Below are 24560 nucleotides of genomic sequence, written 5' to 3'. Positions count from 1 at the left end.
GAAGAAAAAATAAGTAGCTTTTCTGAAGCACATTCAGCATGTTCTTTGGCTGCTTTGCATTTGACAGAGAACATATGCCAGTAACAGAGATTAAACTACTGTCTTCTCTGGATATTTTCCCCTTATCAGAGTTTTGTAAAGAATGCCAAAGTTATGAGAAGCTAGACAAAACATGACATTTAGTAAGCAAGCAAACCATCACATATTTGAAATCATCACACTGGCTGCTACTGGCTAATTTGCATATCTTCATATTCCTCCTCCAAAGTTCCATCTCAAAAACCAGAACAGCTCAAGATCAAATCAAGTATTTGCATCCTATGTGCCAGAGATTTTACAACATTTTGTTTAATTAAGTACTTGAAAGCATGCATATGGTCTAATAAAAGTATTATAATTAAAATGGATTTTAATTGTCTTTCTGACAAATTTTATATTTTTCCAAGTTTTGTTTTATCCTTAGAGCTATAAACATTTAGGATCCAAACATCAAGATTCAATAAAGAAGGAATGTTATATATATCTGTTATATCCTGCAGGGGGAAAAGATTCTGAAGTAGCAATCCATAAAACTACACATTTTTCCCACTTTTGTTCAAACATCCAAATTGCACCCACAATTTGAGATCAAACCACATGAGATTCAGTTTGGGACCACATAAACATTTCTTAAAGGCCTTTTTTCTGACTCATTTTATCATAAAACATATTGCAATAACCATTCAAAAATATTTTTGAAAAAAAAAGAATGTGGCATTTGAAAGCATGCCATGAACTAGGTTTAATTGCGTTTGGTAATACAACAGAGTCTCACTTATCCAACATTCACTTATCCAATGTTCTGGATTATCCAACACATTTTGTAGTCAATGTTTTCAATGCATCGTGATATTTTGGTGCTAAATTCGTAAATACAGTAATTACTACATAGCATTACTGCGTATTGAACTACTTTTTTGTCAAATTTGTTGTATAACATGATGTTTTGGTGCTTAATATGTAAAATCATAACCTAATTTGATGTTTAATAGGCTTTTCCTTAATCCCTCCTTATTATCCAACATATTCGCTTATCCAACGTTCTGCCGGCCCATTTATGTTGGATAAGTGAGACTCTACTGTATTTAGCTGGGTATCAAATTGGCTCTTAAGAACAAATACACATATTACATGCATCCACATAAAGGTAAAGGTTACCCCTGATGTTAAGTCCAGTCATGTCTGGCTCTGGGGGTTGGTGCTCATCTCCATTTCTAAGCCAAAGAGCTGGTGTTGTCTGTAGATACCTCCAAGGTCATGTGGCCGGCATGACTGCATGGAGTGCTGTATACACATACTTGCATACAAATTCCACAGATCAACCTCTTCTGCACTTGTTATTATTAAAGGATGATCTGCCCTGTTGATTATGGCCTAATTTCATCCACATCATCAAAATTACCTAAGTTATTGGGTGTTCCCTATTCCAAGTTTTCCCTAATTGTGAAGAATGGAAGAACATGATATTGCATGCTCTGAGTCCACTACACCTGACACAACTCTCATCCAATGATAGAAACAGAGCCAACAAATGTGAACCTCTAGCGTTGCAGGAGCAATGCTAAGGCGCTAAGCAAAGGAAAACGTAACCAGGACAAGGATGAGAGATCATTCTATATTGCAAGATATACAGGTGGGAAGTAATAACAAAGAAACAATAAAGATCCTACTAATACAAGCAGAAATCATTATTAGTATTTTGATTTAGCAAGTATTTCCACAGTCACTACAGGTAAAATGCAGCACACAGAAGGATTTGTGTTGACAGTGGTGATGACTGTGCTGGAGGCTATACTTTTTACATTTTTGTTTCTAAGGAATCTTCTAAACACTGTGAAACACAAACACCTTGATGATTATTATTATTTAAATGATTGTATGCACATCTACCATAAAGGTCCAGGTTATTCAGTAAATGTTAGTAAAGGACTACTACTCACCCCTTGTCTTAAAGAAAGTTTCATTCTCATCCTCCAAATACCGAGGAATTTGAAAGCAACGCAAAGCATTGGGAACAAGACAGGCCCACGACATTCTTCATACCAGGAAACTACCAGATAACTATATCTCAGTTGGGGCCCCAGTAAGGCACAAGTGGTATGACTGTTTCTCCAATGGAAGGGAGAGGCAGCTTTCACATCAAAGCAGCCCAGTTCAATGAATTGGTACAATTGCCATACATTTGTTTTTGAGAAAGTTCTTGCCATTTGTTTGTTTTCTAATGGCAGCAGTCTTGTTTTTTCTCTGGTACACACTGTCATGAATTAATGAAATTAGAGTTGTGTAGAACGTGATCATATTTCAGTGAAATTTGGGGTGTCAGATATCTACAGAAACTCCATAGCATGCTTCACATAAACAAACAGAAAGCCATGCTGGACCAAATGAAAGAACTAGCTAGCCCAGCACACTGTCTTCTGCACTGGCCAAATTTCTCTGTGAAGTCCATCGCAAGGATACAGAGCCAACAGGCATCTTCCTACACCATAGCTGAATCTATAGTGGGGTTTTCTTGAAGATTCATACTTGGATCCAATGCTGGGGGTAATGTGGAATATAAATTAAACAAATCAATAAGATTTAGGGTTGTTGTATGTCTTTCGGGCTGTGTGGCCATGTTCCAGAAGCATTCTCTCCTGACGTTTCGCCCACATCTATGGCAGGCATCCTCAGAGGTTGCCTGCCATAGATGTGGGCGAACCTCTGAGGATGCCTGCCATAGATGTGGGCGAAACGTCAGGAGAGAATGCTTCTGGAACATGGCCACACAGCCCGAAAGACATACAACAACCCTGTGATCCCGGCCATGAAAGCCTTCGACAACTCAATAAGATTTGTTCATAGGAGGATTGTCTTTACCTTCCTGTGAGGCTGAGAGAATGTGATTTCTCCAAGGTCAGCCAGTGAGTTTTCATGGCTGAGTGGGGATTTGAACCATAGACACCCCAAGTCCTAGTCCATCACTCAAACCGCTAGCCTACACTGGTTCATGACTGTAACTGGCTAATAAGCTGGCAAAAATCACTCATAACCTTGACATTCTATAGATAGCTTTCAAGCAAGGATATTCTCAACACTACATCTGAAATAAGTTTCTGAAGAGACACAGGTAAGAGGAATAAAGGCACTGGTGCCTAGCAATATGGATGCTCAATTAAGACTAATAAATGTGCATTTGGTTCATTCTACTCTAGCATGGAGCTTTGGAACTGCTAGACACTGAAGAGTGTAATGATGCTTACTGGTCGTCGTCGTCCCCCCCCCCCCCCCCACCACCACCACCACAAATGAAGATTATCTAAATTAGATGACTCAAACAGATGACTCTGTCGTTTGGATGGTCTTACCAAACACTATCAATAAAAGTACCTAATAGTTTGATCACAAGAAAATGATTTATAGAAAATACAAGTGTGATAAGCCATGATAAAGATACAGTATATGGTCCTAAGTGCTCCACATATATTTTGAAATAGCTTTCTTAGCTTTGTCAAGTAAAATGTTCACAGAAGAGGTTTTACCCTAGTTTATATTGTATTAGTTTAGTTTTGCAAATTGTAATGAATACAGTTTAAAAAAACCCACCAAAAACAATTACTGGTTAGAATTCACCATCATGCATTTCCCCTGTCTGGTTTACAAACATAGTTCAATGTAAAGCTCCATATTCAAACTTATTTGCCCATCAAATGTGAATACAGCCCTACTGATGTTACTATGTATACATAATCCCCATGCATCAATAAAGCCAATTACCATTACTACAGTATTTCCTCAATTTCTGTTGAAAACAAAGTTGGCCAAACATTTATTTGTCACTATAGCATGTAGTGTACCTAAATACCCTAAAGAAATAGATTGTGCTTGATCTTGGAAGTTAAGCGGGATCAGTCTGCTTAGTTTATGATGGGAGACTGTCAATGAACATTTGGTGTTATAGGATACACAGCAAGACCCCGCTGTGCATGGATCCCATATCTGTGGTTTCGCTTACCCACTTTTCACAAGAGCCTCAGACTTTGGGGAAGAAGGAGGCAGGAAGAATTGCTCCCACCAACTCCTTCCAGAAGCCAGAGACTGCCCTGTGTATTCTCACTGCTGTCGGTTCATTGCCAGGGCAAAGGATGGAAAGGCACCCTGCCCTCCTCTTGGAGACGAAGCAGAGGAACTTCAGTTACTCTCCCCTCCACGGGGCAGGAGGTAAGTGGGGAGGGTGAAGAATGGGGGGGGGGGGATAGCAAACACTTTATTTTCACTCCAAGCATTACAATAGAGCATTTGTTATTACCTACAGTTTCATGTATCTGTGGAAAATCTTGGATTGTATATCCTGTATAGGATCATACTGTATTTCAGAAGACAAAACTGGCAAAACCACTTCAGAATACTCCTTACCTAAGAAGCCCTACGAAATTCATGGGGTCATCGTAAGTCAACAGGCAACTGAAGGCACACACACATAGCACAACCTACGACAGAGCTGCTAATGCTGGATGACGTTGAACAAACAGCAATTCTCCACTGCCTAGCAATTAAAGTTGATAAGCAGCCTAAGTTGTTTGGGAATTCTTTTCAACTCTAGCAGTGAGCTCTGGAATTGCCAGCCACTGAAGGTTTTTTTATGACATTGCTTTTTTGGAACAGTCTAACTGGAGCTGATAAGAGCTTGTGTGTGCTTGGCTGGTGTTTGCCCATGACCAAGACTGTTGACAGGGGGTTCTTTGTTGTGAAAGACACCAACTAATCCCCAAGGACACCCTGGAACATTCCAACACTTTCCACAGAGGTGCTAGTTTCTCACTGAATCCCACATTGCTGTGATTCCATCAATCTCTTGATGTGCTAGTGCTGCTCTGTTTTCTGTGATGACAACATGCATAGCAAGGTAGAGGGAAGCCAACAAATATTTAACAGCAAAAATCATTCAAGTCATGTCTAGGTGTGTTTTAAATCTTAAACCCAGAACATAGTAGCTATGAATCCTGCATTATTCCTGATGTCTGTTTATTCACAAGGCAATTTGATGCAAGTCTATTCTAATATACCGTATATACCCTGCCCTCGAGTATAAGCCGACCCGAATATAAGCCGAGGCACCAAATTTTACCACAAAAATCTGGGAAAACATTGACTCCAGTATACTCTATTTATTATTACATGTATTATTTTCCTGTATTTATTATTATTATATGTATTGTTTTACTCTATTATTATTAAAAGGATACATAAGCACATTTACATTGAAGAAGATGAGAATAATGATTTGATCAGAGTTGAACAGTCTTACCTTAAATTAGAGCTTTATGTAAATATTCAAAAACATTTAACCTACTGATGCCTCAATTAATGTAATTTTATTGGTATCCGTTTTTATTTCTGAAATTTACCACTCTCAGCTTATACTGGAGTCAATGTTTTCCCAGTTATTTTGTGGTAAAATTAGGTGCCTCGGCTTATATTCGGGTCGGCTTATGCTCAAGTATATACGGTAATTTGTAAATACTGTATGTGATATTTTCTGTTACATGAATAACTAAGTACACAGAAATCTGATTTTCTTCCTTCCTACCTTCCTATAAGTTTTGCACTGGCATTGGTCCCATCTACACTGCCAATGTCAGGGCAAAACTAATAGAAAGAAAATTTGATACTGAATTACATGGTCAGTGTAGACTCATATAATGCAGTTTAACAGCATTATGATTCTACACTGACCACATAATGCAGTTTCATAATGCATACACTGCATTGTATGGCTGTGTAGATGGGCCATTGTTAAAAGTGTGGTGCTTTATTGTCAGAATAGAAGGCATAGTAGTTTCACTCTGAAAATCAACTACCTTTGGGTATAAGTTAGAAGAATAAGATATCTTTTAAAATAATATTTGATGCACAGAGGAGAAAGTTAGGGCATCTGTCTAAATTGCAGAGCTACTAAATTTTCTGAAGTTTCAAGTTTTTAAAATACAGAACCACAAACTAACCAGAGAGCTTTCATTGAGGTAATGGTGCAATGAAAATTAAACATTTAAATTATTTCGGTTTGCCATAAACACACTCTGAAGGACAGTGTGTATGAAGATATTTTGCACATACAGAGCAGCTACACTCCTATTCTTCATTATGTGAAACCTTCATTCTCCTACATACACAACAGACACATGACTTCTGATGGTCAAAATTCCTTCAAAACAGCAGTTAGTTGCAGCATGAGGAACTACAATCAGAAGTGAAAGTTGGCTGCTTCTCCGTCCATATGGGCAAACATGTCATACCTGTACGCACACATATACAATCTTCTTTGGATCCTGATCTATATGTTTCATTCCACAACTTAACTCAGTGGACATTGTTTAATCAATATCTACAGTATAAAGAAATGGTGGGCAAATTGTCCTTCCCCTAGATGTTAAGGATTGTCGTTTCCAGTGTCTCTGGCAGTGTAAGCTATGTAGTTACAGTCCATATCATATGATGGGTCATGCATTTATGCCTGTTCCACTCTTGAAGGAACTGTTCACTATATGTGAGTGCTCTAATGCACATTTCCTATGTGGAAGATAAAGCCATTTTCATTAAATAAAATGAAGTCAGCCCCATGCAGATAATACAATTCATACAATTTGATTGTATCTTGGCCCCGGAAATTCATATGCCTTATTATTAAGTTCTACTATTTGGCCACTAGAGGGCCCACTGAGATCCAAAAGATTTAAGTCCTGTGTTCAGGTTCCCTTTCTGAGGGTGCCTCTCCTCTGTAGAATCAGTTTGACTCAGCTTTCACTGTCATGGCTCAATGTTAAGGAATTGTGGGAGTTGTAGTGTGATAAGGTCTTTAGACTTCTCTGCCAAATAATGTTGATACCTCGCCAAACTACAAAGCCATGGCTATTAAAGTGGTGTCATACTGCATTGATTTTACAATATAGCTACACCCTAAGTCTCCTAGACACTAACAGAACCTATAAAAGAAGCCCTTAAGAATATTCCATCTTCCTTTGTTTTTTTACAAATGTTGTAATGTTTGCAACTCTGTTAAAAGAATTATTGGGATGTTGGACTGGGATGAAGTAGGCAAAGGTTCTAGCAAAGGCACCCGTGCAACAAGGGAGAAGGAGGGAGGTAAGCACAAGGAAAGGGGAAAGTGGTGCTGGCACATGTGAATATTTGCACTGAAAGCAGTCTACTGCCCATACTCTCTCTGAAGTTGGGGCTGTTCCAGAGTTTCAGTGAAATTTCAGAGCAACCCCTGATTTGGCCTAATGTGGGGCAAAACTAGTTCAACTCCATTTACTCCACTAAGATCCAGAAGTCCCTGCTCATTAGTTGGAACTTCCAGCAATAACCTTTGTTCTACTTTAGGTTTTGGTCTGCTGGAGACAAGCCCAAAAAGTGTAGGTGGATTTAAGCCTATGGCTACATACAGTACGTCCAATTAGTTTATAGGAATTCCCATGTCGATTAATCACATTAGAGAAAGCCACTCTTTACCACTCTTTGCTGGGCTGCAAGCTTCCCCATCTACAATATTGCCCAACATAAACATGTACAAAATAAAAATGCAGTAGCTTTATTAAATATTTCCCCCCATTTTCCCTGATGAATTTGGCTTGTTCACATCAACCTGCAAATGGGTCCAGCATTGTTCTATAGATAATGTGCTTTTAAATACTTGAAACTAAGAAAATGTATCAATATACAATAAGCTGAAAATGCTATGTATGGTTTATTTTTACAGCTCACTGTTCTTATTTACTTATCTTGAATCATTTAATGAATTCCAGAATTGAAAAAATCAAATTGGTTAGAAGACTGCTAGCTCATAGGACTGGTCTCAAATGGTCACATATGTATTTTCATATTGCATATTCCTGCATAGCAGAGGATTAGAATGGATGGGCCCTTGTGGTCTCTTCCCACTCTAAGGCTCTGTGAGTACATATGGGTGCATCTACATTGTAGCTTGCAGTTTGACATCACTTTAACCGCCATGGCTCAATGCTATGTAATCCTGGAAGGTGTAGTTTTACAGAATCTTTTAAAGAGTGCTTGTGCCGCACCAAACTACAAATCTGCCACAATCAAAAATCATTCAGACACCAAAAGACAGTGTTCCAAAATGCAGGATACCCAACAAAATAAGCTCTACTTTGAGACACAGAAAATATATAACAATTTCCCATTTTACAGGTGGCAGCAGTTTGGGATTTAGTGCTTCTTTAACATACAGAACCTGGAAGAAGACAACAAGGTATTGCCACAAATTAATAAAGGCATAATTAATGGAAAATATAGGATTTTACTCATGATATAAATGAAATAGAAACGGAATTCTACCACACTCTTGAAGTATATAAACACTCTTCTATATATCTTTATGAACAAAAGGTTGTCAGCCTCAGGGTGGGGGTGAGGGCTGTAGTAAAAGTAATAATTCATGATTGATTCAACTTTCCCTTTCAGGCAACGATCCTTGGTGAACCCAAAATGTTATCCTATAATGAAGGACTCTCCACTTTAGGAGTACAAGATTAGGATTTTGAAAACTAAAATTAGTGATAGTGCTCAAGTTCAGAACTAGAGTATTCAGTGTAGATCTGGACAGACTTCTAGCTACTTTGGGATCAATCAAAATTTTTAAAAGTTACACCATTTTAGATAGTCAACTCGAAATCTCATCTAGGTGAAATTTACTATTTACTTGGGGACATTAGCATTATGCGCCACACTCCCCAACCCTCTCCAGGTGCTTTGTGTGCAAAGAGATATGAGTGTTGACCAGAATTTATGGCCAGTGTTATACATTTATTAACCTAATTTATTTCAATGTATAAGTCAAACATATTCTCAGCCTAACCCATTGAAATTAATTAAACTGCCGTTTAAGAACTTGGGGAAATTGTTTTGTTTTGTTCTAGAACAATACAAATTTTCCTTGTCAGAAAAACATCCAAGTGTAGCTTAACTTCCATTGCCTTCTGCCCAATTATGTAACTACTTCAGAAGTATCTTCTAATCACTTGGCAAATCTACCACTTGAGGAAATAACTTCCTCTATATTCATGGTACCTCCAATACTGTAAACGAAGCTTGCTGAGCAATCATCACTGGAACTGAATACATTGCCTGGCAGATCAAAACACTTCCGCATGTTCATGGAGAGATATCTCTTTCTAAGGGTGTGTGTGTGTGCATGTCTTCAAGTCACCTGTCAACTTATAGTGACCCCGTGAATTTCAGAGAATTCTCTTAGGAATACTTGGGTGGTTTTGCCAGTTCCTTCCTTTGAAATCTAGCCCAAAGCATTTGTAGTCTCCCATGCAAGTACTTCTAATCAGAGCTGACCCAGCTTAGCAGTCCCTTGCCTTTCTCAAAGGCTCCTGCCCCAGAAGAATGTTTCAAAGGTCCAGGAGCTGGATAGCAGCTAAGTGTGAGGAAGAAAGGCCCCCATCTACAACAGTGTGAGTGGTATTTGAATTGTTGTCTTTGGTACTCCTGGCACATTACATACAGTTTCTGGGCCAAATAAAACGCACAGCCTTACTTTCTATATGATGTCTAAATAGGACAATTCACAGAACATGAATACATCTTATCCCACCTTAAATGCAAGAGAACAATTAGTATTTTTCTGCTCACTGAGACACCTCATTCACATGTCATTACTAGCATTCAAGAAACTGAAATTCTTCAAACAACCACAGAAGACTAATGCCACCAAAGTCACTAAAATCACCTAGCAATCATATAATAATAATAATAATAATAATAATAATAATAATAATAATAATAAATAGTCCTAAATACCTGAGAAGTGTTCGACTTGTGATTTTGTGATACAAAATCCAGCATATATATCTCGTTTGCTGTGTCATACTATGTCTTTGTGTCAATAATAATAATAATAATAATAATAATAATAATAATAATTTTATTTCTTACTAGTCTCTCCTCGTGGCTTGAGGCGGGTTACCATATCGCTAAAAACACATGATCATCTAAATACATTGTATAAATTCAAATATTAAAGCATATTTCTACAAAACAAATTATTAAAATACACCAAAAAAAAAAAGATTAAACGTAAGACGCAAGTTTAGAATTCGTAATTAAAACTGGCTGGGTAGACCTGCTGGAAGAGATAGGTCTTCAAATGTGTTTTAAATTCCAACAGCTAATCTAGCTGTTGGAGCTCTTCTGGCAGGCCATTCACCGTCTTAGGGCAGCTGATGAAAAGGTCCTCTGGGTGACAGTCACCAGTCGAGTTCTGGCAGGCTGGAGTGGCCACCCCCCAGAGGACCTAATTGTGTGGGGCAGACTGAATGGGAGAAAGTGATCTTGTAGGTAACTTGGACCCAAACCATGTAGGGCTTTAAAGGTCAAAATTAACACATAGTACTTTGCCCAGAAACTAATTGGCAGCCAGTGGAGTGACTTTAGAATAGGTGTAATACGCTGACTCCTGGATGTCCCTATGAACAATTTGGCTGCCATATTTTGAACCAACTGGATTTCCGAACTTGGCACAAGGATAGCCCAATGTAAAGCGCATTGCAAAAGTCCATCCTTGAAGTTACCAGTGTGTTAACTACCACCTATAGGTCCTCCAAATCTAGGAAGGGCCTTGAATGTTATAGGTATTGCTTGACTTTACTCATGAGAATATAAATATAAAGCATACATATATATTGCAGTAGTTCTGAACTTCTTTGGAAAGAAACAAGAATATACTGTCCTGTTAAAATTCTAATAACTTCTTTGGAATTAAACCAAGCCCAGTGAACAAACCTCTTTTATGTAGCTGAATGTTTTAATGACACTCTACCACCAACCTTGCAAATGGCCACTGAATCACTTTTGACCCAATTAGATAATACACAGTCAGTATACAGCAGCTCAATCTTATTTCCCGAGTGCAGCCTATGAAAACAAGTGAAGGGTTTTCATAAGCCCTTTTGGCATCTCTGTTACAATACATTAATTTTTCATGCCTACACCTGTAAGCTGCTACTTAACAGAACTTCCCCACTATTGTGCTGGTGCAGTACTGGAGCTGGTCTTCTCTGTCATATTCTACACAGCTTTTTAAATATAATTTTATGTATACTATCTGAGACCGCTCAGCATCAATTTATGCATTTAACAAAGAAAATAAGCAAACACAATCATACAGGCATTATTCAATTAAGTGCCCATCACAGACAAAACTGAACCATTTGCAGTTTCTGTGGACGCACTTCTCTTTCATCAGTTACATGCAGTCTCATAGGCAAGAGTTCCAGATGGGTCAAAATCTGGGTTTACACTGTAGTTCCACCCAAAGACTAATTGGGATATCTGAGGCAAACAATCATCTTACATCCTTCATTCCCAACCTGTGAGTTATCTCACAGGGCTGTCATGAAGATAGGTGAGATTATGAAATGATGTTACACCTACAGTAAGCTATAAATGCAAACAACAAAAGTCAGGATGTGGGATAAACAGCTGAATGCACAGGCAAGCTCAAGCAACTACAATGTTCATCATTTTGAACTACTATTTCTTGATTTAAGGTGTTGGCATGCTGGCTGATACCCGAACCGGGGGGGGGGGGGGGGGGGAGCTCCAGTAAAGTCCTTAGTAGGTAAAGTCCCTAATATGAATTGGACTGCAACTGGGATTTGAAAGTAAAATCCCAATTTTATCAAAAGTACATGGTTCAATATATTGGATGCAGAAATGAGAGGGCATTTAAGATGTGCTGAAATCAGTGGTGGTAAACAACATTTCAGTATCTGTCAATGTTCAGTACTGGAAAGTAAAATCATAAGGATGGCCTGTGGCCTGTACAGAGTTCAAAATGTGTTCCAGAATACTGTATTTATTGTACTTGCATTTTGCTACAAGGCCTTATCATACAGGTCTGAAATACTGCTAGTAATAAATAATGTTCTACCTGCATTATCTAAATCTTAAAGCAGTATTTTAGATAAATCAATACCATTGTTTTCATATGCAAAGAGGCACAACTGAATCTGAGAGAACATATGAACTCAGAACTTCCCAGCTTGCACTCATAGAGCCCAAATACATGCAACACGGGAAATCTGTGACTGGATCACACATTTTAACATTTAAAAAGGTTTTTTTAAAGAAAAGAAAAGAAATATTTAGGGGATTTCAAATTTGATCAGTGTAGTGTGACTGAGGAAAGGGGAATTGATCCCTACCTTGCTGGGGTTACTTTCGAGATCTACTGTATAGCAACCTTCCATAAAAACTGCTATTAAAACCAGGGGAGAATAGGGAAGAAATACAGATACAGTAGTATGTTGAATTCAACATTTCTCTCCATTAGAAGTAGCATCATTTAACCTGAGTGCTGCTTAGAATATGCCTGCCCTTGCAAAAGTGAGAATTTCCACTTCCCATAAAGGTTTTGAATGCTGTGGTTATTTACAAGCACACTTTTGGAGTGGCACTTGGTGTACTGAGGTGAAGGTCATACCCATTCCATACATCCAGCTCCCAAAAACTGCATTAAGGCCTGTTCTGCTTGCGTTGAACCATTAGGAGTGCCCAGGTGAGAAGAAAAGGGGAACCATAGCTCAAGTACACAGTCAAATTCAAACCCTGACATTTCCAATTAAAAATATTAGCCTGGATTCCTGGAAAGTCAATGCCAGTTAAATGACCTAACCTGTTAAAAGGTGGCTTCCTATAAGCTCTGAATAAGTTACACAATCCATATAAAAGGTATGGAAAAACTGATGCAACAGTACCTTTGTTTTTTCTCGTTTCATTTCCTGGACATCCAACTACAATGGATCTAGAAGCTGCAATTTGGATGTACCTTTGCAAGGTACTGTCAAGCAAATATGCAAATGTTGCTCTGTAGAGCACTCTTGATTAGGGTAACAGACAATTGGCCATGTGCTCTTTTGTGATATTTTATTTCTATGGCTTCCCATTTCCCCCTCCAACATCAGGCTCAGTTTTTATTTGGCAATGCTGCGGGATTGCTGAAAGTACCTTTAAATAGTTGTTTTGGCTATATAAGCCTTGAATAATTAATAAATATTATATAGGGATGTTGCTGTAGCAGGCTCTCTTGCTGCCACCTCTTATCATCTGCTTCTGAGGAGACTAATTATTTTGCCTTAGGATGTGGCCAACCAACCCTCACAATTGTATTGTGATATCACATTTCCTCAATAGTACAATTTTTAGCAAAATCCAGAAGCTCAGCTGTTCACAAACAGATCTGTCAAAATGCAGAACAAAGCAAAACAAAGTAGACAGTAGGCTTACTTAAACTGGGTAAAGGAAGTGGCTAGGGTATTGTTATGGTTGAGCCTTATGGCTCCGATACTGGGAGACGAGGTCGTAAGACTCCTCGAGAGTCAGACTCTCTTGAGGAGCGCGAAAGGAAACGGCTCCGAGACTTATTTGCAGAACCAACAGACGAAGACTCCTTTGAGGGTTTTACCGAGGGAATGGAGGAAGAGATGGTTAGCTCAGAGGAGGATGACATGGAATGGACTCGTGTGAGGGAGGATTTGGGTGTCACCGGCAATGATAGCATGGGAGGCGACTGGCGGGTTGCAGGATCGGACCCGTGGACGGGCTGGAGGGATGGAACGGGATCCACAGCTGGGGATGCTGTGGGGCGTAGTCAAAGGTGTTTTAGCTCTGATGAGGATGATGATGATGAGGCACCTGGAATTAGGATAGCAGCTGATAGTGATGAGGAGTTATGAACTGGCATAAAATGGGGTCTAGAATCAATGGCTAATTGCGTTGGGCAAGGTAATCTGGACGAACGCTTGGGCTCTTGTTGGGGAAATTCCTGAAGACGGGTGTGATTCGTTTGCTGACTACATAAGTTACCAAGGACACTGGGCATAGACGGCGGGAGGAACTGTGTGGGCTTTTCCTGTGCAACTTGTGTTTAATCTTAATAGCTTGGACCTCCGTCGTCTTTTTGACGGACATTAATTGCCTACTCTGGATTGACGCTGGACTGACTGACTGACTACAACCTCGGACTATCCCTTCTGTGGCTATCGGTGGAACTGGTGAACTAAAGACGTCTGTACCTGGCTTTCGACCTTGGACCGGATTGGGACCCTGCTGACCGCTGCTACCCTGATTGATGTGTTTGGACCCGGAGTTCGCTCGTTGCACGGAGGAGTAACAACTTAGTTACTCAATCGTAGCTTTTGAGTAGCAGAGAGGAATCTGCTGCCAGTTATTTGTGTTTCATTGAATCTTTGTTTATCAACTTTTGTTTGTTTAAAGTGCCAGGCTGAAGTAAGCATTTTTGATTTAACCCGGATTAAACTCCTGTTTAATCCGGTTTATCTTTTGTACCGTTTTTAGTTCCAGCAAAGTCTTTTTGTATCTTTTCACATTGAAGGCAAGTGTTTGCCTAGCCCTTTGTTTCTTACGGGCATTTTTGGTTCTGTAACTTTAATAAACTGTGTTGAACCTTATTTGGTGGCGTTCTGTCTGTGACAGGTATGCTGCTATGCAATTTAAGGGCTGTAAACCAAAATAAGCCAAGTTCTAGGAAAGTCCAAAGGAAAATCCTTAATGTACCTAAGTACACTCGAATGTAAACTACATTGTAGGGCAAAATTGGCTCCACAGAATGCAAATAAATGTGAGGACAACCAAAGTGATGTGTCCACTGATGCACACATGCACGTTCAGAGGGAGGATTTTTTTTAAATGGATGCTGTAGATCATGGAACTGGTTTGAGGCCAGCCTCTGTAATTTGTGTATCACTATCTGGGCCTCCAAATGGTTCCAGGAATCATCCACATTGGAAAACTGATTTCTTCATTAACGATTTGAAATTGACCTAAGTGGTCAGTGTAGATGTTTCCAAAGTTTGTATCAGCTTACCATTTGACCATTCCCTCTTAGCTAGGCTCTCCCTTCTCATTTGTGCAAATGGAATATTAGTACCCTGCCTCATAGGATTGTTTGTGGGGTCCAAATAATAGTGATTAGGATCATGTCATTTTAGGGAAAAACAGAAGTGAGAGCAGCAAGAAGTATCTTTGCATGACCTGTCTGCATAATTATAGTTTTTTTTCCTAATCTCTATTTTGATTTTTTTCCTGTTTTGTTTTATATTGGATGGTATGTGTATCTTCAAGTTGTATGTAGACTTATGCAACACCATGAATTTCATAGGGTTCTCTTGAGCAAGGAATATCCAGAGATGGATTGACATTGCCTTCCTCTGAGGCTGGATCTACATTGTCATATAATGCAGTTTGAACTGCATTATAAGGCACTGTAGGCCCAGTCTGAAATAAAGCTTATATATCTAGTATTCCATGGTGGTCCTCCTTCCAATTATTATCCAGAGTAGTAGTTCCCAACCTTTGATCCACCAGGTGTTTTGGTCTTCAACTCCCAGACATCCCAGCTAGGTTACTACTTGTCAGGAATTGTGGGAGGTGAATTGTGGGAGTCCAAAACACCTGGAGGACCAAAAGTTGGGAACCACTGGTCCAGGGCTTACCTAGCTTAACTTTGGTCTAGTTGTTCCTTTAACATTGTTGAAAAACAAAGACTTGTGCAAATGTTAACATGTAACTTTCAAATGAAAATGAGTTAAATGTTACAGACACCATATGGAAATAAACTTTATGTTTTTTCCCATGACTCGGGCATTTTTACTATAATATTATAAACCTGTTTCTTCCAATCATTTGAAATAATGCTACACAGAAAAATCACCAGTGCCAAATGGAGAGCCACTGAACAGTGTGATGCATGGAACAGTCCAAACTCTCTAAACCTTTAAGTGTCAGCGAGAGTAAGGAGAAGACTCTGGAGCCCCTGGTGGTGCAATGGGTCGTTAAACCCTTGTTCTGGCAGGACTGCTGAACTACAGGTCGGCGGTCTGAATCCAGGGAGAGCAAGTGAGCTCCCTCCATCAGCTCCAGTTCTCCATGCGGGGACATGAGAGAAGCCTCCCAAAAGGATGGTAAAACATGAAACATCCGGGCATCCCCTGGGTAACGTCCTTGTAGATGGCCAATTCTCTCACACCAGAAGCAACTTGCAGTTTCTCAAGTCGCTCCAGACACAGAAAAGAAAAAAGGGAAGACGACTTTTTCAGTAGAAGTGTCATATCATTGAATAAGGATGTTCCTCATAAAATTACAGTTCTGAAACTATTTTTAAAGACAAACTGTGTTTTTGTGGGATATGCAAACTCCACCTTGAAAAAGTAATTCAGACTAGACAAAATATAAAAACAGCTATAATTTATTACTTTTTAAAAGGTTCAGAACATATTTGCTGTATTTGAAACCAGCATTATATTGAACATATCAATTCAAGGAAATAACTCATTTCTGCCAACTTTAAAAAAAATGAAAAAAAGCTAATAATGCCATTATGCATTCTAGTATATACTTAGGTGTTCATTTTCTTTGTTTACATATTGTATTAATAAAGTATTTTCAGTAAAGTCTATAAGGCTACATGTATTCAACACTTGCAACCCAACTATATAAACCATAAAACAGGAGTATGAAAATGATTAATTAGTAGTGAACAGTAAAGTGGCATTTATGGGTATGTACACATATATTCTTTTAAAAAATGTATTACGTTAAGAACCATTTTAGCTGTCAAAATATACACAATTCTACCAAGAGTGTTTTTAGGAAAGTGTAGCTTCACATACTAGATCAGAGATCATTTATACTTGAGCCATTAAAAATACATTTTTGGGCACTGCTATCCTAACCCAAACAATTGCCAGCTGTAAAAGGTTAGGAACAGGCAAACGCCTCTTGATTCGTCTGGTTTAACTGCCTTAATAGCCCCTTTCTTCAGATCAGCTAGCACAGCTAGATCAGATCTGCTGGCATTTTGCTTTGCTGGCTCAGATTATCTGACAGAACAACCAAAATAAGGACAGGCAGGGCAAAGAAGGGACATTTCAAATCAAATCCAGACCTCTTTAATTCAGGGACAAAACGACCTATTCTTGTACAAACTTAGGCCAAGACCAAAGTAGCAATTCCCAACATTCCTAGCCTATCTATATGGACCAAATGAGGTCAAGCATGGGTGGATAGACTTTGCAGAATCCATTTGATGCACAAGGTTGATTGAACTTTCACACCTGGCAAGATCATCTAACGTGGCCTTGCCCACGTTACTCAAAGTCAGGGGATGTCCCAAAGCTCACCCACATTTTGAGTATGTATAAAGAGTTGAGTAGGTTCTACATCGGAACAGACTATGACTGTTTACATGGATATCCTGTTCCCCACAAGCTTGTCAGCCTGGAGACAGGGGATGGCACTGTGTCATGCAGAATGCTTCCTGCCACTGGGATGGCTCTGTGCTATCAACACTCTTCCGCTGCTGAGTCAACTCAGAGGCTGGCTGTGCAGAAGTCCCCACAAGTTGATCCAAGCTACCCAACTCTGATCCAGATCTGCTCTGATGCATGTGGGCCATGTAGATGTGCCCTGAGAGGGGTTTGGATTTGACAGTTTCAGTTGGTCTAGTATCCACTTAGCTACTTCTCAGCTATTTTGACATGAGTGAGTATTGTGAGCTTAGATGTGCTATTAGTGTCAATGAAAATTACTTACAAGTAATGCTGTATATTGTATATGGTGAAAGGCAAACACATGTTTGGAAATTTGCAGGATGGGAGATTTAGAATTAAGAAGTGATGAGTGAGAAAGGAACCAAGCACCAATTTTTCCACTCCAAATCCCCTCCTACTCTGCAAGGTTTCAAACATGTTTTGCCTTTTCTAATAACATGATAGGGTAGTGGCAGGAAAGTGGTGGAAGAAGGGGTTTCCCCTCCCGCCTCTCTTCCTCTCAAAATCTTCCTGTTTGGTACCTAGGACAAGGGTGCTATAATTAATGCAGTTTGACACTGCTTTAATACCATGGCTCAATGCTTTGGAATCCTGAAACTTGTAGCTTGGTGAGGTGCTGTCACTCTTTGGCAGAGAAGGCTAAAGACCTTGTAAAACTACAGCCCCCAGGATTCCATAGTATTACGCCATGGCACTTAAAATAGTATCTATCTGCATCAATTATGCACTGTAGATGCACCCCCAAACAGCAACCAAGTGTTTGCTACAGGGGCTTATGTGCAGTAGTGCAGGTAACCCCTAGCTCTGAGCAATCAACCAACTGATGCTGATAGAAAGCTGCTTTAAAGTACTCTCTTATGAGCAACAATTTATGGACTCTGCTACTCCAGCCAGAATAAAAAGTTCTTGGCACACAATGCATTGCTTCACTGATCACATTATGAATGAATGGAACACACACAAAGAAGTATGTTCGCAACTCATCAAACATATCCAGACCTTAAGAATGTTATCTTTTTGGATTGCAACTCCTCCCAGGAGTCTCCTGGGAGTTGCAGTCAAAAAATGAACTTTTCCAAGACCTTCAGCACAGTGGAACTCTCCATCGGGCACAACAGGTGCATGGCCTTTCTGGGAACACACCTAGAATTACTACCCAGCAGAGCAGTTCCCCCACCCAAAGTCTTATACTGGTGGGATTACTAAAAATGACCACTCTCCATATTCTGTAAGGCAGGCATCACAACCTAAAGAGGGGGGAAAACAGACTTCTGTGCGACAAACACATCTGAGGATTTTGATAATGAACTGTTACACACATCGCCTGCAGTGTGTTTTTAGTATTTTTTATTGTTGATATTGTGTGTTTTATATGCTGTAAACTGTGTTGATATTATGCTTTTTTGATATTGTGTTTATTGTTGATATTGTGTGTTTTATATTCTGTAAACCTGTACATCTCGGTGGAACCTAAAGGCTGAAATATTTGGGAGCCCTCGGTGGCGCAGCAGATTAAATCACTGAGCTCCTGAACTTGCTGACCAAAAGGTTGGTGGTTCGAATCCAGGGAGCGGGGTGAGCTCCCGCTGTTAGCCCCAGGTTCTGCCAACCTAGTAGTTTGAAAACATGCAAATGTGAGTAGATCAATAGCTTCCGCTCTGGCTGGAAGGTAATGGTGCTCCGTGCAGTCATGCTGGCCACATTACCTAGGAGGTGCCTACGGACAATGCCGGCTCTTTGGCTTAGAAATGGAGATGAGCACCAGCCCCCAGAGTCGGATGCGACTAGACTTAATGTCAAGGGGAAGCCTTTACCTTATCTTAAACTGCGTTGGGTCCAGCCGCAGAGAAAGGTGGGGTACAAATATCTTAAATAAATAAATAAATGCTACAAACTTTTTCCTAGAAGTCCAGTGGACCCCTGTTATCCACTGGGGTTTGGTTCCATGGATAACAAAATCTGTGGATGCTCAAATCCCATTACATACAATAGCACAGTGTCCCTTGTACCAAATTGCAACATAAATATTTGTTTTTGGGAATTTTTAAGAAATGTAAGAAATGTATGGTTGAATCTGTCTCTACAGAATCTGTGGATACAGAGAGCTGGCTGCATCTTCCACTGAATCCAATGGAAATGACTCCCAAGTACACACATGCCTATTGTATTCATCAGTTTGCTTGTTAATTTAGTGGCATTACCAATACCTTACCTTACAGGGACTCAAGGCGACTTAGGGTTTAAAACAAGCAAAATCGAGCGAGGCTTGGGGTACATTCAGACCAAGCATGGGCAAACTTCGGTCCTCCAAGGGTTTTGGACTTCAACTCCCACAATTCCTAACAGCCTATGGGCATGGGCAAACGTTGTCCCTCCAGGTATTTTGGACTTGAGCTTCCAGAAATCCCAGCCAGCTTATCAACTGTTAGGAATTGTGGGAGTTGAAGCCTAAAATACCTGGAACAGGCATCCTCAAACTGCGACCCTCCAACTGTTTTGGCCTCCAACTCCCAGAAGCCCTTGCCTGCTTGCTCAATGGCCAGGAATTCTGGGAGTTGGAGGCCCTAACAGCTGGAGGGCCGCAGTTTGAGGACGCCTGACTTGGAAAGTCGAAGTTTGCCTGTGCCTGCTCCACACCTTGTAAAATGACAACTCAGATGATTCCACAGCATTGGCAGTTCAAGTGCTGTCAAACTGCATTCATCCTTTCTCTACCTGTCTCTCTCCCTAGTTTTTTTTGTGTGTGTGTCAGGAGCGACTTGTTGCTTCTGGTGTGAGACAATTGGCCATCTGCAAGGACGTTGCCCAGGGGACGTCCGGATGTTTTTGATGTTTCTACCATCCTTGTGGGAGGCTTCTCTCATGTCACTGCATGGAGTTGGAGTTGATAGAAAGAGCTCATCCACGCTCTTCCCGGGTTAGATTAGAACCGGCAACCTTCAGGTCAGCAACTCAACCTTCAAGACATCAGTCCGGCTGGCACAAGGATTTAACCCACTGCACCACTGGGGGCTCCCTAGTAATATTTACTGAAAGGGGGGGGGGGGTGATAATAGAATAAATCAGGGCTGTCAAACACATTTTCACCGAAGGACTTATGGTTGCTTTCATAGGACTGTTTGCAATTGCAAGCCTGGTTAAACCGCTGAGCTGCTGAACTTGCTGACCAAAAAGTTGGCCGTTTGAATCTGGGGAGTGGGGTGAGTTCCGACTGTTAGCCCCAGCTTCTCCCAACCTAGCAGTTCGAAAACATGCAAATATGAATAAATCAATAGGTACCTCTCTGGCAGGAAGGTAACAGCACTCCATGCAGTCATGCCAGCCATGGCCTTGGAGGCATCTGCGAACAACTTTGGCTCTTTGGCTTAGAAATGGAGATGAGCACCAACCCTCAGAGTTGGACACAACTAGACCTAATGTCAAGGGGAAATCTTTACCTACAAATAACTATGTTGCCCTGGCATTGGAAGCCTCATGGACCAAATACAAGTGTTGTGGAGCCGGATTTGGTCCTTGGGCCTTGCGTTTGATGCATGTGGCACAACAGAGTACCAAGTTAGACGTGTTTCAGAAGTGCAGCATAGAGGCACCTTTGGGCTCCCCTTCGAAAGAGAGAAGATGCGAATTGTTGTGCAGGTCGCAACAACCTGAGGAGCCGGGGCGGGTTGCTTCGTGTGGGGAAGGGAAGACGAAGAGGAGAAGGAGGAGGAGGAGGAGCAGCCTGCTTGCCGGGGCCGGGCTCGTGAGAAGCGGACTGCAGCCCCCAGCATCCCCAGCTGGATGCCAAGCGAAGCCCTCTCCCGCCTTTCCTGTGAGGGACGGGGGCCTTTGCCTTTCCTTCCCTCCCTTCTTCCTATTCTGACTCCGGAGGCTCCCCCACCCGCTTTCCCCCGCTGACTCACACGGTGAAGTGGTAGACGAAGCACTTCCACCCGGTGGGTCTCTCGAGGAAGTTGTAGACCCGGCCTTGGATGTGGCTGCGGCTGAGGAGCGGGCGCCGGGCGCTGTAGATGGAGACGCGCGGGTCCAGGTTGAGCGAGGGGCGCGGGAAGTCGGCGTTCATCACCACCCGCGCCGCCGCCGCCTCCGCCTCTTCGCCTCCTCCTCCTCCGCCTGGCGGGCTGTGCGGGGCCGGGGGGCTGGGCGCCGAGAGCGAGAAAGGCGCGTAGCGGGCGTCGGGGGCGTTCTCGGCCAGCTCCAGCGCCGCCGGCTTGAGGCTGCCTTTCTTGGAGAGGACGGAGAAGCGCTCCAGGGTCCAGCGGCGCCGCTCCGCCTTCGGGGGGGAAGGGGAAGGCGAAGGCGGCGGGGAAGCAGGCATCGCGGCCGGGCGGGGGCAGGCACCGGTCTCCTTCGCTCTGGCCCTCTTCGCTGCCTGCCTGCCTGCCTGCTTGCCCGAGAGCCCTCCTTGGCCCGGCCCACTCAGGGGGAGGGAGGGAGGGGAAGGAAGAGCCCCGCTCTCCGCCCCGATGCCTCCTGCCCGCCCGCCCGCTCGCCTCCCAAGGAGCCCGGCTCGTTCCCTGGCGCTTGGCACAACCGAGCAGCAGGTGCCCTGGAGGCTGCGTGGCCTTAGTGGTGTTATTGCGACTGTCACCCGCTGTCCCCGAACCCTAGCAGCAGGCACTGTGTGTGTGTTTCAAGGGGAGGAGAAGGGATTCCTGCCGCCAGGAGGAGCCCAGGCCGCCCCGCCAAACTTCGCCTTGCCTCCTTGCATCCTTTCAGGTGGGACGACGAAGGAATGGGTTGCCGTGAGTTTTCCGGGCTGTACGGCCATGTTCCAGAAGCATGCCTCCACGTTTCGCCTGCCTCTGTGGCAGGCATCCTCAGAGGCTGCGAGGTCTGTTGGAAACTAGGCAAGAGGGGTTTATATATTTGTGGAAAGTCCAGGGTGGAAGAAAGAACTCTTGTCTGTTAGAGGCAAGTGTTAATGTAGCAATTGGCCACCTTGATTAGCATTGAATGGTCTTCCAGCTTCAAAACATGGCTGCTTCCTGCCTGAGGGAATCCTTTGTTAGGAGGTGTCATCTGGCCCTGATTGTTTCCTGTCTGGAATTCCCCTGTTTTCTGAATGTTGTTCTTTATTTGCTCTCCTAATTTTAGAGATTTTAACACTGGTAGCCAGATTGTGTTCATTTTCATGGTTTCCTCCTTTTTGTTAAAATAGTCCACATGCTTGTGAATTTCAATGTCTTCTCTGTGTAGTCTGACATACACTACATGTCACCTCCTAACAAAGGATTCCCCCAGGCAGTAAGCAGCCAGTCCCTGAAGCTGCAAGACCATTCAATGCTGATCAAGGTCACCAATTGCTACATTAACACTTGCCTCAAATAGACAAGAGTTCTTTCTCCCACCCTGGACTTTCCACAGATATATAAACGCCTCTTGCCTAGTTTACAATATAGCTCTCAACCTCTGAGGATGCCAGCCACAGATGCAGGTGAAACTTTAGGAGAGAATGCTTCTGGAACATGGCCACACAGCCCAGAAAACTCACAGCAACCCAGTGATTCTGGTCATGAAAGCCTTTCACAACACACTGGCCCAGAAATGTTTGCCGAAAGAACATTGGAAGTCTTCAACAGTTACCGCGAAGACATTTCTACCAACACAACTGACATTGAAATATCATATTTGAAACATCTTTGTACAAATGTAACAACACCACTTACTATATACCTTACACCAGGGATCCCCAAACTAAGGCCCGGGGGCCACATGTGGCCCATCAAAGCCATTTATCTGGCCCCCGTGGCGGCAGCTCCCTTCTCCTCCGCTGAGGAAGTCACATGCGGCATGAGAGAGGAGGGAAAGGCGCACACCTTTCCCGCCTCTTCCCGTGCCTTCCAAAGCTTTGCTTGTTTATAATGGTATTTTAATCATTATTTAATTAATCATTAATTATTAAGAGGTGCTTTGCTAGTGCTTTTGGTGCACAAAGGTAGAAGGGGGTTGGACTAAATGGCCAAAAGGGTCTCTTCCAACCCTCTTTATTTTTTATGATGATGATGATTATTATTAAAATTGAGGCTGTATTTGTTCCCGTTTTGTTTGTTTACTTCAAAATAAGATATGTGCAGTGTGCACAGGAATTTGTTCGTAGTTTTTTTTAAACTATAGTCCAGCCCTCCAATAGGCTGAGGGACCGTGAACTGGCCCCATGTTTAAAAAGTTTGGGGACCCCTGCCTTACACCATATTTACTCAAGTTTAATGCACAATTAAATCTAATGCATTCCCTGAAACCCTGAAACCAAAAAAAGTATTTGCTGCCGAAGGTCATGAGCAGCAGGAAAAAGTGCCCTCTGTGATTTGGCTTTTGCAGGTGGTGCCTGCTTAAAATTCTTTCCTAAAAGCCAATAGTGTTAGAACATCAAAACTTCCAGCAATTGAAAACCTTGGCTGCATCTCTGCTGTAGAATGAATGCACCTTAATTGCTTTGGTTCAGTTCTATGGAATCAAGGACCCCTTCCACACAACTAAATAAAATTCCACATTATCTGCTTTGAACTGGGATATATGGCAGTGTGGGCTCAAATAACCCAGTTCAAAGCAGATATTGTGGGATTTTCTGCCTTGATATTCTGGGTTATATGGCTGTGTCGAAGGGCCCAAGGGGGCTGTAGTTTTACAAGTTTTGAGCCTTTGATACCAAATAATCCCGGTACCCCACCAAATTACAAATCCCAGGATGGCATAGTGTTGAGCCCTGGCTATTAAATTTGAGGTGACATCCCTCGAATAGTGAAGAGGCTTCTCCTTTGGCTTTGGCTCAGCACTAAGATTACAGTATGATGTGAATCTCATGCTGACCTTAATTTTGGCCAGGTCACTTATACAAAAAAGGTGAGCATTAGATTCGAGTAAATAGGGTATATACTACACTATTTGTAGGATAAAATGTACAAGAAATGTATATATTATTTCTGTTTCCATTATTTAGCTATCGTTTTCTGGTGTATATAAGATCATTCCAAGTACAGTAGGCCCTTGGTATGTCTGATCACCATCTCACAAAGCAATTACTTTATTCTCAACTTAAGAATGGAAAACAGGATGTTGGTGGGCAGGAAAAGAGATGTAAAGATCAGCTTAAAGCTAACCTAAAAAAATGTGGTATAAACAGAGAATTGGGAATCCCTGGCCCTCAAGCCCTGCATGAATACA

At 41.7% G+C, this 24560-nt stretch overlaps 2 protein-coding genes across 3 annotated transcripts in view; one reads left to right on the top strand and one right to left on the bottom strand.

Annotated features, from left to right (window-relative positions):
* kcnq1 (potassium voltage-gated channel subfamily Q member 1) overlaps positions 1 to 22000 on the bottom strand; it is a 393916-nt gene extending 371916 nt beyond the window's left edge. For both annotated transcript variants that reach the window (XM_008107851.3, XM_008107858.3), the window contains exon 1: positions 21299 to 22000. In XM_008107851.3, coding sequence (XP_008106058.1) covers positions 21299 to 21714 — 416 coding nt within the window. In that variant the 5' untranslated portion in view covers positions 21715 to 22000. The remainder of the gene's footprint in view (positions 1 to 21298) is intronic.
* Positions 21863 to 24560, top strand: part of trpm5 (transient receptor potential cation channel subfamily M member 5) — a 122229-nt gene continuing 119531 nt past the window's right edge. The window contains exon 1 of the mRNA XM_062966345.1: positions 21863 to 22141. Within this exon, the coding sequence (XP_062822415.1) occupies positions 21863 to 22141 (279 nt within the window). The remainder of the gene's footprint in view (positions 22142 to 24560) is intronic.

The sequence above is a fragment of the Anolis carolinensis genome, chromosome 1 (assembly GCF_035594765.1).
Source record: "Anolis carolinensis isolate JA03-04 chromosome 1, rAnoCar3.1.pri, whole genome shotgun sequence".
Classification (NCBI taxonomy): domain Eukaryota; kingdom Metazoa; phylum Chordata; class Lepidosauria; order Squamata; family Dactyloidae; genus Anolis; species Anolis carolinensis.
The sequence above is the reverse complement of the archived record's forward strand: the minus strand, read 5'-3'. Positions and strand labels throughout refer to the sequence as shown.